Source organism: Microtus pennsylvanicus, chromosome 19, assembly GCF_037038515.1.
Source record: "Microtus pennsylvanicus isolate mMicPen1 chromosome 19, mMicPen1.hap1, whole genome shotgun sequence".
Classification (NCBI taxonomy): Eukaryota; Metazoa; Chordata; class Mammalia; order Rodentia; family Cricetidae; genus Microtus; species Microtus pennsylvanicus.
Genome location: NC_134597.1, coordinates 3,182,468 through 3,197,460, shown reverse-complemented (window position 1 = coordinate 3,197,460; position 14,993 = coordinate 3,182,468). Strand labels below are relative to the sequence as shown.

The window sequence follows — 14,993 nt, the reverse complement described above, 5'->3', positions numbered from 1 at the left end:
GAGGAGCCAGCTCAAGGCGCTGCGCCAGTCAGGAAAGGGCCCTACCAGTGGGTCCACATCTTCAGCCTTTTCTTTCTTTGTTTTTAAAATTACGTTCATATTTTTACTTTGTATGCGTGCCAGGTGAGAAGGGTACCAACACAGAGGCAAAGGACAGCTCACGGCCATGCTTTCTCCTTCCACCACGAGAGTCCTGCGGATGAAACTCAGCTTGCCAGGCTTGGCAGCAGGCACCTCTACCCACTGAGCCACCTCACTGTGCACCCCACCTCCCAGCCCTTCGCTTCTCCTCGCAGTGGGAGGCTCGTTGTCATTTTTTCTTCATTCGGATCCTCTCAGGAGAACGCTGGGCTTCGGACTGATCACCTACCCTCCCTTTCTAGTACAGAGCCATGAGACTCCAGGGCTGGGGCTCTGTTTCTATTTGCTCAGGAAATTGCGAGCAAGTGTGTGTTATTTACTGAGTTCACAGCTCTGTCTTTCAGCCCTGCCCATGTGTTGAACTGAGTGCTCTAAGCAGTTAATGTTTCTTGTGCTTTGTATGTCCCTACATGTGCTTCCACTCCCTCTCTCTCAGCCTTTTTTTTTTTTTTTGGCTTGCCCTATATCACTTAAAAACCTTTTCTGAGATGAGTCGAGAAATGCATACACAAATAGTTTCCTTTTGTTTTCCACCAGGAATCGACTTAAAGCCTCCAGAGAGGTAGAGTCTGTGGACCTTCCAAACTGCCAGTTGATTAAAGGAATCGGTACGTATGGTATGGGAAGACGCTTGCTGGCGGACGCTGCATGTGCCTTTGCTGCCCGTCAGCAATGATTAGGACAGCTCATCCAATCAATAAGGACCCTGTACCTATTCCTTTTGATCTTAGATTTTTTTTTTGTATTTCTTCTTTCTTAGACTATTATGAATATGTTCGTAGATTGATTTCTGGTTCCTCTGGCGACTTCTTTAAATTGCTTTGGTACAGTTAAAACTTACATGTCCTCTGCAGTCTATGTTCTGATATCTCAATGGTAAACCAGTGGTGGGAATTTGGAAGGAAGGTATATTCTACTTAGGTAGGAGTACTATTGATCTTGTTCCCCATCCTGTCACCAGCGTCGGGTCGTCTCCCTGGTGACAGCTGATGCTTGCTACTATTTAGTGGAAACAACACCAGCAGCAGAGCTAGTGTCTTCTCTGTTGCTGTGAAGAGACATCGTGACCTAGGCAACCCATAAGAGAAAACATCTAATTAGGGGCTTGCTTCCAGTTTCAAAACATCAGTCTGTGGCCACTATGGGTCAGGAGTGCAGAAGCAGGCAGACAGGCATGTCCCTGCAGCAGTAGGAGAACTCACATCTCCTCTACAGTCTGCAAGCAGAAAGCCTGGACCTGCTTCTGAAACCTCAAAGCCCACCCTTAGTGACACACCTCCTCCAACCAAACCACACCTCCAACTCCTTCTCCAACTGGCAAACCTGTGGGAGCCGTTCTCATACAGGCCACCAGAAGCAGCAACAACAAACCCTTGTTATTTAATCTTCCTAGCTGTGAACACAGAAGGGAGAGCAAGTAATCAGGGTGAGTCCTGCCCTCCTGACACTTTGTAGGGTGTGGCATGGTGTCTGAGTCTCAGGGGCAGCTTCTAAGAGCAGCTGTGTCAGCAGCAGACAACGAGGGACCTGCACAGACAGGGTGGGCCTCTCCGCCTTCTCTGTAGTTTCTTCCAGGGCAGAGTCCCTGTCTTGTTGGTTTTTACCTTTGCCATCTACCAAAGTCCCCAGCAGTTAGTAGATTCTTAGTAATTGCTATTAACTTATCAACAGGTGATAAAAATGCTGGGTTTTCTAAAAGGTGCGTTTAGAGGCAGGGAGATGTCAGGAGTCCTGGCTTCCGCTCTGGTCCTGCTACTCTGTAGCATGAGCATGGGAAGCTTGGCCTTCCTGTTAGCTACTTATAAAGTTGAAGGTTTTTAGACTTTAAAACTCTTGGGTTTTTTTTTTTTTTTAGAATACACTAAGAGCATGGAAGTCAGTAACATTGTTCCCCTTCCAGCCTTTATAAGACAGCTTTAACCATGGGAGACACAGTTGGATTTTTTAAAATGCAAATTAAAATCTATCTTACACAAAGTCAATAACACTATTAAATAAGTTCTGAATATTTCCAAGTGGGAGTTTTTCACTCAGCACTATGTTTTGACGACTTCTATCCACTCAATCACCTCTCTTTTCAGCAGCTGAACACTACTGTCAATGAGAAGTTCATATAAACATTAGATGTTCAAACGCAATCTAAAGTGGCAAATAAATCTACAACAAACTTCATTTTTTTCCCCACAGAGGTAGCCCTAGACTTAGACTTTTTACTCCCCCATAGACTTAGCGCACAGACAGGCAAATATATACACGACTATCGTCACAAATGGCATCTTAATGAGCTGCCGTCCTTCCTGCTTTACTCTGCTTGTTCCTGAATGGTGTGAGCCATGAACTGGAACGTGTACGTTTATCTCTCAGGTGTGCTCAGGTGTCTACGTGTGCAGGTGTGTGTGTGTGTGTGTTCCTTCTCACGCTTGGCGCTCTCCTTCCCAGGTGCCTGTGTGTGCAGATGCAGGTGGGCATTTGTATGTAGAGTACAGGACAACTCAGCTAATGGTTCTCAGGTTCTGTCCACCTTGTGTGTCTGCACTTTGTCTGGAGACAGGATCCCTCCGTTGCCCAGCCAGGATCAAACTCAGATCTTTTTGTCTGCAAGGCAGGCACTGTCTCCACTGAGCGACCATCCCAGTCCTACCTCAGCATTTCTCTTGTTGTTGCTGTTTTGTTGATTTGGTTTTGTGTGTGTGTGTGTGAGGGGGGGGTTGTCCGTTTTTGTTTAAGATATAGTCACTATAGGCCTGGCTAGCTTGGAACACACCGGATAGACCAGGCTAGCCTCTTGTTTGAGTATTTCCATGTCTATGATTTATTTGATTCTCCTTTTAAATGTACATTTGGCATACTGTAAAACTTTTTGTTTCTTTAAATTTTTAAAAGATATGTGTAGTAAAATGTAGAGTTCATCATTCTTGACATCTGCAGTGTAAATTCAGTAATGTCAAATATATTTTCATTATTAACAAGCTTATTCTGTATGCCAGGCTAAGCTGGAACTGACTTTGTAGCTCAGGCTGACCTTAAATTCATAAAAATCTTTCTGGACTGCGTAGTTGTGGTACACGCCTTTTATCCCAGCACTTGGGAGGCAGAGGCAGGTGGATCTCAGTGAGTTCAAGGCCATCTTGGTCTACAGAGCAAGTTCCAGGACAGAAAAAAAAATCCTTCTGCTTCTGCCTCAAAAGCGCTGGTATGGGTTCCCATGTTGAACGTTAAGGTTAAAAATTGGTCTATTTTATTGGTTGCTAATTATAATCTCTTACCTATAAGTTCCTGTCCAGATTATAGAGCGTTTCCTAGGGGAATCCCATCTTAATTTAACAAAGGAATTCCCCAGACTTCTTCAGGAACAGGAAAGAGCTTCCCCATCTTTAGAATCTATCTTCCTGCAGCTTTGGCTTGTACCTCCTAATAAAAAGATGTTCAGCTTTTTTTCTCGGCTCTTTGTATGTCTTCTTCTTTTGATAAATGTTTATCAAAAAATTGCCCATTTTTCAGTTGGATTTTGCATTTTGGTGTTTGGTTTGGTCTCGGTTTTCTGAGTTCTTTATGCACTCCGCGTGCTAACTCTTTTTTTTTTTTTTTGGATGAACACCTGATGTACATGTCCTCCTTTTCTTTGGATTTTTCTTTTCACCCTACCTTGAAGGGTTCCCTGCACAAATCAGTGATCACTGTTACTCTTGCGTTTGTATATCTGTGAAAATATACTTAACAGAAAGACTTCTGTCTTTAGGAAATGTTTCAAGTTCTGGTAATCATCACTGAATTACCATCAAGTTGACAAAATTAATAATGCTACAGATTTATAGCCACACTAAGTCCAAATAGCATTTATAGTAAGTTCACATTCTCCGTGTCACCAAAGAGTTTCTCAGCAGGTGTGCTGCGGCTGGCCCCGTGTTCTTGACTCTTTCCCATGACTTCCGGCCCCCTTTCTTCATTACTGTCTTTGTTTTTTCCTAGTCCTACTTCCTTCTCCCTGCACTGGATAGTTTGCGTGGGGCTGCTTCTTCTTACTATCACCGAGACAGACTTAGAATCAGAAGCAAGGCTGACTTGATTTCTGCTAGATAATACAGCCGGTTTTGGAACTGAAGGTTTTGTGGAGTTTCAAATAATCCAGCATCTTACTTTATTTTGCCTGACAAGAATGAGAGGGGGAGAGAGGGGAGGAGGGGAGAGGAGAGAAGAGAGAGAGAGAGGCTCAGAATTGGTCTGGCAAGAGCCAAGAGACATCTATGAAGAGTGTTGGACAGGAGCGGAAGGCTGGATCACTGAACTCTTTGGTTACTTTTGCTCTTGAGTTAATAATTGTCACATTATTAAACAGCCCTTGGCTCTGTGAAGGCCACCTTCTGTGATTTTCAGTCTCAGAAAAGATAATAGGGCACAATCAGACACATTACTGGACAAACTGCCAAGTATGTTCGTGTTACAGCTCGCTGAAACGAAGCGTGACTCTGAGGAAAACAAGCCAGTAGCATTTGTATTCCGAACAGGCGTCTGTCTGTGTGTTGTGACCTTTATGTTGTGATGTGTGTGAGCTGCTGTCTGGAACCGGAGAAAAGGGGGAAGTATGTCCCCTATGCCCCGCTCCTGAAGTGTTTAATGCCACCGAGGCTCTTCAGAAGCCAGCAGAGCGGAGACGATAAGCGATTAGAAGCGCATTTGGGATACATTTTTGGATCTAATTACAATTGTGCTTTTTTTCTCCGTTCTGTTTTGCTCTTGCCCTGTAGTTAGAACACACCATATGAACATTTGCTGAGTGCCATGTTAGCAATGTGTAATGGTTACTAAAACTTCTGTGTATAAATATTGACAGCAGTTGTTTATCCAGTAATCTTTGATTACAAGGAATAAATGTGCTGGACCATGTACACAAAAGCACTTTTAGTGGTAGGCACAAGGGCAAGGATGAACTATCTGGGGAAACATTAGTAGTTGTGCACTTGACACTAATCTGTTTAAGTGGAAACTCCTTCCTGCTAATGCTCTATCCCCATCACACACACACACACACACATACACACACATACACACACACTCTACAATGTTACCTTCATCATCACTGGAAATGAACTCTTTGTAACTCTTAAGTGTTTTGGATGTATTTCTATCATATATCTTATCATAATGTCTTTCTGTCGTAGTAATAGGTGTTGACTATGAACCATGCCTGACGCACATCTCCTGCAGTGAAATATCTGTTTACAACTCACTGCATTTTAAATTCCTCCTGGTCTGTCTTATAGGCAAGCTTCCACATACTGACAATTTAGTGCAATTCCAGTATCTACATAGTAAAAGATAATGCCAGGAACTGGTTAGGTTGAGTTTAGATTAAGATTCAAAACAATTTTATTTTGCAAAAACTAGACGTTCAGAGTTATAAATTATGACAAAATTTTTTTCTTGTTTAAAAAAATTGTTTATTTTTATTTCATGTACATTGATGTCTTGCCATGTGTGTTGGGTTCCCTAGAACTGGAACTACAGATAATTGTGAACTGCCATGAGGATGCTGGGAATTGAACCCAAGTCCTCTGGAAGAGCAGTCAGTGCTCTTAACCATGGAGCCAACTCTCTAATTCAAGACAAAGTTTCTAATCTCTCAATTACCGCACCTCTTTCTCTTCCATTTTGAGTTTAGAGCTTTTACCATTTACTCCACAACCTACATATGTAAAAATTAGACAAGTAAGCCCAAGCCAATGATATACAGATTTATGTTTCCTTTTTTCTTTAGTATGACACATAAGAATCTGAGAGCCAAGGAGTCTAGATAATTATGCAGATATTGTAAATTCTTTTTTGATGTATTATATTTTTTTCTGAGGGATTGGCATTCTGTACCAGAGTATTGAATCAAAAATTTAGAAAGAGGGAGGATGTGGTACATAGGCCTGTAATTCTGAAACTTGCGAAGCGAGACAGAAAGAACACCATAAATTTAAGGCTACCTTGGTTTATTTTGAAAAGTTCAGACTAAATTGAGTTACAAACGTGGAACATAATAATGATAATAACAATAATAATAGACAGGCTACAGAAATACACATATACCCTTTTTGTTTTATTAAGGCCTATGTTGCTGTCAGAAGGTTACAGTGGTTAAAGAGGTTTATTTTGATTTTTCTATTACATTGTCTAGGAAAGGGCTTGGAGTGATCAGGTGGCTGCTTTTCATGTCAACATTCAGGAGCAAATGTTAATGGTGTAATAAAACTGTCCCCAACATATCACCTACATTTTTGTACAAGATTACAAACTAACTCCTTTGTTGGCATTTCAATTCGGGAAAGGGTAGGGAAGAAGAATGTACGCAGATTGTTTTAAATCTCATTTTGCCCAATAGCTGTGGATATCCTTTATCCTCGTGCCCTGCTGATTTGAACTTAAACACGTGGTTTTCCATGTCAGCAAACAGTTGTGGAGCTGTGTTGCAGGTGTCTGTTCCTAAGAGGGAACAGGAGAGAGTGTGGGATCCTAATACCAGCTGCCTTCTCTGACACAGGTAGACAGTGGCCGTAGGAAGAGGGGTCCAAAGCCAGATGTGCTGATTGAGAGGAACCCCTAGACAAAGGCCTTTAAAGGGGGTTTTAATGAAAGCTTCAAGATTTGAAATTGATGATGATTTCAGTAAAAGACACGAAAGCAAACACCCAAATATGGTGTTGTCCGTGACTGAATTTACAAAGCGAAATCTATTTTATTTATTTATTTACTTCTTTATTATTAATTTATCACTGTGTGGAAATCAGAGGACAACTTTGGGTCCCAGGACTAAAACTCAGATAGTTAGGTTGTGTGACAAGCTCTGCCCTTTGAGTGATCTTGCGGCCCAAGTGTGTTTAGGGGAAACCAGCGTATGGTTCTAACGGAAAGTTTACTCACTAATAAGCTGCTTCTTGTAGGTCATACCAAAGGACTCCATCCCGCCTTCCCAGTTGGAGACATTGATTGATTGGTTTATAATTTGCTTAACCTTTCACAGGATCCTTCTTCTTATAGAAAATATGAGAAAGTGATACTGCTTCTGAGTGTTCTGAAATTATGGAAATTACTTACAAAGAGCGCATCGTTCGTAAGCACTGAATTACATTAGCGGCTATCACTGCAGAAAGGAGAAAGCTCTTTCCTGCCGCAATGATTTCACTTGGAGTCTTGGAAGGGGTGATTGGAGCTGATAAAACTCCTGAGATATTAGCTATACACATGAGCATGGGCAAGAAGATCTCGAAAATATTCCCAAAAAACAAGACACAAAATTCAGTTTCCTCACTGGAGTGAGACCATAGGATTAAACGCAGGGGGAAAGGTACAATGTGGCTAAATGGAAGTATCTTTTAAATTTGTCTTATTAGTTATTAATACATTACTGGTATTGGTGGAAAATCGTATCCTTATCTTGTTTTTGAATTATTTGTTCTTTTCGTTATATGTGCATTTAGTTTGGGGGTTGGTGGTTGAACAGCCCCCCGAATTCCAGGCATGAATCTTTTTACAAAGCTCCATCTGCAGCCTTTAGAAAGTTTGAAAGGCAGAAGGAGTAAAGTAGAAAACAAAACTTGCTCATCCTTCTCCCACTCAGGCAACAGCGGTGATGTTCTTGTCATCCTTTTTATAAGTATGAATATGTACACAAAATTAAATTTTCTTAAATGACTTTCAGGGGGGAAATTAATTGAATTTCTTCTATGTGGTCCCAGAAAAAAAATCCTTAGACTGGAATTGTGTGCATGTATGTGTTTGTCTCTGTGCACCTTTGTGGACCACCTTCGGGCAATGATAGATAACTCCCAAACGGAATTAAACATGTTAGAGTCTTTTTTCTTTCTTTCAGTTCCAGCATGGGCTTCCTAGATAACAATTAGAACATAGCATGTCATGTCAGAGATGAACATAGCAGGATGTCTGGTGATTCTTAGACATCGGGGCTTATCACAGACCCTTGCATGGATCTTCTGCAAAACCAGGGTCGGCTTGTCACACACCAGTTCTCATCTGCAATATAAACATGACATTTTTTTTTTCAATGCACAGAACTTAAGCAGGTTCATAGACTCTCTGGAGCCCATCTGTGGCCCTCAGGGACCCAGGATCCCCTCCTCACAGCTAGAACATGCTTAAGCATCTTTTTCTAAGACTTCCTTCTGAGGACCCAACAGGGGGTCCCTGTTATAAACGTGCTCCGTGTTCTCAATTATGTTTTCTTTTCCTGTTCTATGATCAAGTAAGGGATACTAGGGGGAAAAAAAAACCCACCTATGGGCAGAGTCATGAATCAAAACCAGGATGGTGGCATAAATGCTTTTGGTTTCAACAGCCTAGAAATTTTCTCAGGAATAAATAACCTTTGGAGTGGTCTTAAGGAGGAAGATTGGATCTTGCAGACTGAAAGAATGTGTCGTGATTTGGCTTAATAAAAGGAGTTTTTAAACCTTTTCTTGTGTTTAGATCTCTATTGTCTATCTGTGAAATGTGTATAGGGAGGCAGTGGGGAATGTCTTCTGGCTAATTCTCTGCTGTGCTGTGTGGAGGATACTGTACACATTCAATAGCAATCAATAGTAACTGTAGCCTGGCCCAGAGACTCGAGTCAGAAGCCGGAGTGGGCATGGGTCCATGGTACTTTTCATTAATTTTATTTTGCTAGTTTTTCTTTAAATTTTAAGATTAAATTGAAAGTTCTATTGCTTATGAAAACAAATAACCACAGTCTCTTTTCCATTTTTTTTTTTGAGAGGGAATATGTAATCCCAGGTGTTTTCTCTCTGTTAATGAGAAAAATGTCTTTTTGCTTCAGACTGAATGAGCAGAGAGGGGAACAGCAGATTTGCATGGTTAAATGACTGTGGGTTCTTCCTTGTGGAAGTAATATTCCCCTGTTGTCAATTACTTCTATACAGACATCTGGATGTTTACCCTACAAGTATGCAGATGTCAACTTGTTCTGTATCGAACTAGGAAATGTGGTGATAACTTGACTTTGATTTGAGTAAACATAAAATATCTAGCATTTAAAGTCAGAAGTTCACTGTGAGAGAGGGTTTAGACTGACATTTATTAAAAACAATAGTGCCTTGGAAAAGAAATCAGAACCATCCCCGAAGAAATAGACCCTCGGAGAAAGTAAACAAAGCCACAGTTATGCTATCTTAAATCAACGGCAGTGTTTGGTGATGGCATTTATCTTCTCCTTGAACTTGCAGAAACTGGAGCTGAGGACATCGATGTTCTTCCCAATGGGCTGGCTTTCTTTAGTGTGGTGAGTACCATCTTCTTGTCCCAATGGGCTGGCTTTCTTTAGTGTGGTGAGTACCATCTTCTCGTCCCAATGGGCTGGCTTTCTTTAGTGTGGTGAGTACCATCTTCTCGTCCCACACACCGTTGGGGACAGACTGGGTCAATCATTTCCACCCATAGACTAAAAACAGATGTTAAATTCCTTACCTCCCAAAGTAAATCCTGAGAAAAAGACAGGTCAGTCTGGGCTGAAAAAAGTAGAGTTGAAGACCTTGTTAACTGACCAATTGCCTTTTGTCTCCCTGATGCACAGCCTGGTCTACAGAGCGAGCTCCAGAATGGCCGTGGCTACACAGAGAAACCCTTCCTTGAAAAAATAGAAATAAAACCTATCGGAATACTGGAGTAGTTGAAGGCATTCCTGTAGTTACAAAAAGATATCACCCTCTCGCAGTGCTGTGGCTGCTGGAGGCACATTACTGTTGAGAGGCATAAGTGAAGGGAGAGGATTATTAACTGCTGACATAGGGTTGTTGTAAAGTCCTACACAGCTGTAGATTATTCTGCTTATTGGGCCAGCTAGTGTGAAACTAGGCAATCATGGACAGATGTCAAAGATTAAGAATTTCTTCTGATGTCCATTTTTGTGTGTAACATGAGTCTTTGTGTTTTCATTGTGCCCTTTAATTTACATAAAATATAACCACACTGCATGATAATCTGAGCAAAATAGTGAATTCACATATGGTTTATTATCTCAATAAGGCTTCCTTTTAGAATAGGACTCTGCATTTTATACTTAGCCAGATAACCCAGATAATATCTGCAAGCTCGTAAAAGCTGTTAATAAAATACAATAGTCACTCAATTAAAAGTTTCAAGTGAACTGAAAACAAGAGGAGTCCCCAGAAATCAACAGCAAACACCATTCTTTTTTGAGGTGAGGGGGGATGTCTTAGAACTCACTCTGTGGACCAGGATGGCCTCACACTCACAGAGATCCACCTACCTCTGCCTTCCAAGCCCTGGGATTAACAATGTGCTCTACCATAGTCCCTAGCAAGCACCACTCCTAACAGTAAAATGTGAACCACGTTCCTATTAATGTTCAAGAGGGTAGAAAACTGTTGTGCCCCCAAACTATCACCAGTCACCTGGAACACCTAATGACCTAATACAACAAGAAGAAGAAATGGGAAGTGGACCGAAAATCCAAACATGGTCATGATTTTCAGATAATTTGAGGCTCTGTTGTTGTTTTTTTTAAATGACCCAGAGAGTCAACTAACAAGACTGCCAGTAATTGTAGAAGAATTGGGCTCAAAATGAATAAATAAAATGCCAAGTCTTTCCCCATAGTATACCAAAGACCAAGTCGTTAACTGTGTTCCACCCAGACACAGGTACTCACGTGGTGATTAAGGGTTGGTGTGTTAGGTGGGGGACGTTGGTACCAGAATACGTAAGAGCCATCAAAAGAACAAACTAGAGAGTGCCCTAACAGACCCGTATAAAAATGATGATGGTCCAGGACAGGGCAAAGGAGACACTATGGATTGATTGATTTGTCATGCTTCAGGTGCTGGGATCCAGCAGGAAATAGGAGAGAGTCCTGGCTTACGTTTCTACCATTCTGGTCAAGACGAGACAAAGAGATGGGGCATTGGAGGGTGACGGTGCATTTGGCATCACGCTGGCCATTTGGGGATGGAGATGAGCTATGTCCTGTTAAGGACACTGCCCAGAATTCAGGTAGATTAGAGTGCTAATCTCGCCCATCTGGTGAGAAGAGACTTGTTCACGGCAAGAACAGTACACAGGTCCCGAGAACTGGGTGCACAAGCTGTGTGGAGGACAGTGGTGATCACCTCACCTCCTATATACTTCTCTCTGGCCCCATGCAATGCCACCTATTACTTAATACCTTACATCAGCTTTAAAATGTATGCATGCTGGTGACACCAGGAGGGGGAATGGAGGAAAGTGAGCTAAGGGGAGGGGGAGGCCGATACTATACTTGGAGGCTGCCTCGCTAGAAATGTGACCTCTGGGACACATATAAATAAACTGAGGGGTGGAGCCCTGCATCTTGGAAGGAAGCATTCTCAGGCAGTGGGTCTGGGAGTAAACTCTGGGTGAGAACATCCTTGCTTGTTAACGAGGGTCAGGAAGCCTGGATGAGATGAGAGATGGTCATGGGAGGCTGGGAGGGTGAGATAGGCCTGCCATACAAGGCTTTCAAACCATTCTAAGATCCTTTCTTGGAACCAGACTGAGAGAGGAAGCATTTCGGCTGAAGGTTTGTCATAATCCGCCACAGTATAGCTGCAGAGGGAACACAGATATCAGGGAAGCAAAGGCAGAGGCAAAAGAGCTATTTTCCTGATCCTGAAATGTCAGTGGGGGAGCCATGGAGAGCAGCGTGAACTACCAATCTCTGCATGAAGGGTTGTCCTTTAAAGGTAATGCCAACAGGTTACCTTTTCATAACCTTTTGTTTTGCTGACCTATGGTCTGCTCTGCTCAAACCTTCCTGCCTCCTGCAGAGAGCAGGCCTGGGCTGTGAGGAATTTCACAGTTTGTATCTGCTCTCCTGACCCTCAGTTCTGCCTGGAATGGCTTAGTCCATCGCCCGTTTTGTGGCTCTTCAAGAGAACAGAACTGAAGTATCTGTCCGAGCTCAACAAAATTGCCTGTCGTTCACCTCTCCAGCCCCCATTCTCATTTGTCCTTTTGTTCTGTTTCCTTTGTGCTCCTAACTGTCCACCCCACCTTTTTCTTGTATCTGTGGCTCTATGCCACCAACCTTAGCTAAAGGTTCTGCTCGCCATCCATGTGCGGTACATACCTAATTCAGGAAGGTGCCTACGCCTTTTTGTTTGATTCTTCCTCCCACTCTTTCCAAAGGGCCTCAAGTTTCCTGGGCTCCACAGTTTTGCACCAGATAAGCCCGGAGGAATACTGATGATGGATCTCAAGGAAGAAAAACCCAGGGCCCTGGAATTAAGAATCAGCTGGGGCTTCGATTTGGCTTCATTTAACCCGCACGGCATTAGCACTTTCATAGATGATGGTAAGAGCTATGAGCTACCAAGGTGAAGAAACACACACTGCTTCATGGAAGCTGTGAAAATAACTTTGAAGCGCACACACACACACCACAATACACATACACACACACCACACACATATAAACACACACATATAATAACCCCCCCCACACATACTCACACATATAATAACACACACATACACACACACACACCACACACGAAGGGGACAATGCTCTAACGAAACAAGTCCATGTCTCCCTAGCAGCCCCTTGTTCACAAGTCTCCTAAGCTGTCAGTACATCATGCTGCATTTTGAAATGTCTAGCAGTTAACAACCAAAAGAATGTTTAGATTTCCTGACCTTTTCATATACCTGTGACCACTGAATTAAAAAGAGCTGTATTTCCGATTGAGCCTATGAACACATTATGCATGAATTCTGTATATAGAGTGGGGACCCCCTCCTTCTTAAAGGTCAGGAGACCAGTGATCAGAACTAAGGCCAGGCCAATGTCAGAAGGACAGCAAGGAAAATGATCCAGTAGGGTAATGGAAAGCTTGTGCCTCCAACCTTCCCATGCCCACGGTATTCAAGTGTCACTGCCTGCCCATGGGTCCTGTGTCTATGTCTTCTAAACTAACTAGTTCTGCTCCTTCCATCCTTTAGATGACACAGTTTATCTCTTTGTTGTGAACCACCCAGAATTCAAGAATACAGTGGAAATTTTTAAATTTGAAGAAGAAGAAAATTCTCTGTTGCACCTGAAGACAATTAAACATGAGCTCCTTCCAAGGTGCTTTCCTTTTGTCCTCCTCATTTGTCTCTTTATCTCTGACATGTCTGTGTGTGTGTGTGTGTGTGTGTGTGTGTGTGTGTGTGTGTTCACGCGCGTGCGTGTGTGGACCAGAGGACAGCCTTGGGTGTCATTTCACAGGAGTTATTTGCCTTGTTTTTGAGACAATCTTTCATTGCCCAGGGATTTATACCTAGTAAAATAAGCTGGGTGGCCAGGGAGCCCCACAGATGCTGTTTCCACCCACCCTGGAACTATAAGCATGTGCTACAACATCTGGCTTTTCTCCATGACTTGTGAGGATTGAGCTCGTCTCCTCAAGCAAGCATGGCAGTCTCTCTGCTCCCTGCTATTTTCTCATCCCCTATTGCTGACATTTCCAGACACTCATTATTTTGGGTGATTTGTCTTTTGTAAGGGCTCGTCTACGTTAGCTAATACACAATATAGAGTCTAACATATGATATCTTATATGTAGTTTGGGAGTTTATAAATGTTGATGTGTATTAAGAAGGTTAAGCATTTCCAAACTGAAATCCAAAGTCTGGGATGCCCTGTGGTTTGACTCTTTTTGAGCCATGATGCTACAGGCAGAAATTCCACAACATGACATTTTCTTCCATATATATGTTAAAGCATTGTGTGGTTCCGCGTACAAAACCCGCACAGTATCAGGCAGTTAGCATTCTAGCCTGGAAGGTAATAGATTCAAGAGACCTCAGCCCTTGCTGAGAATCTATTGGCAGTTAGTCCCTGGGGGAGGGGTGTGACCCCTCATAGATTGACCATGCTCCAGTGGATGGTCCCACACTCCTGGTATACAGACAGCACTAATTGGATTCAGTGAATTTTAAAAAATAAAATAAATAAGAGAACATATATTTTGGGAGAGAAACATTGTGGGGATTGAGGTCCAAGAAGGAGATAGTAAGCATTGATATAATCAATATAAATTGTAAAAATATATGCAATTCTCAAAGAAAGAAACTAATATAGATAGAGGGTTGGAGGGGAGGGGAGAGGAAGAAAGGGGAGCAGAGAAAAAATGTATAGCTCAATAAAATCAATAGAAAGATGAAAAAAGAAACTAATATATATAATATTATAAAATTAAGGTCTATGTGAAATGTAAATGAATTTCATGTTTAGACTTGGGTGCCATCCACAAGAGAGATCTCATTATGTCTGCAAATATCAAAAAATCAGAAATACTTCTAGTCTCCCAAGGATTTTAGATAAAGGCCACTCAACATCTCTGTCTCCGTCTCTTTCCCTACCTCTCTGTCTCTGTCGTGCGTGCGTGCGTGTGTGTGTGTGTGTGTGTGTGTGTGTGTGTGTGTGTGTGCACGTATGTTTCCATGTAGGTAAGGGAAAGTATAGCCGATGTCACCTTTTAGAATGATTCGTGTTCCGAATGAACTCCCTGGAGAAATGATGAAACTCCAGACTTCAGGTGTCTCTCTTCAAGCCCGGTCTGAGAACAGAAGATAAACCCTGCCACTTTTCAAGACTGTTACCCTCATCTCAAATCCTGTCCTTCCCCGGAGTAGTAGCTTCTCTTCAGTGGGACTCACATGCTTTCTACAAGGCACACTCAGGGGGTTCGTGGTTGCTGTGGGCTAATGCCCCTGCCGAATTGAGTGTCCGAGTTGGAAGGAGACCACCACTCCCAAAATGACACTGATGGAGAGTGCGAAGGAAGGGGACCCGTGAACTCCTGCTCAGCTTGCACTAGACTCCTGATTTAAAT

The 14,993-nt window shown here is 42.5% G+C and overlaps 1 protein-coding gene across 1 annotated transcript in view; it reads left to right on the top strand.

Annotated features, from left to right (window-relative positions):
* LOC142838463 (serum paraoxonase/arylesterase 2) overlaps positions 1-14,993 on the top strand; it is a 31,610-nt gene that overhangs the window by 12,177 nt on the left and 4,440 nt on the right. The window contains exons 2-5 of the mRNA XM_075953940.1: positions 679-749; positions 9,363-9,418; positions 12,304-12,469; positions 13,117-13,243. Coding sequence (XP_075810055.1) covers positions 679-749; positions 9,363-9,418; positions 12,304-12,469; positions 13,117-13,243 — 420 coding nt within the window. The remainder of the gene's footprint in view (positions 1-678; positions 750-9,362; positions 9,419-12,303; positions 12,470-13,116; positions 13,244-14,993) is intronic.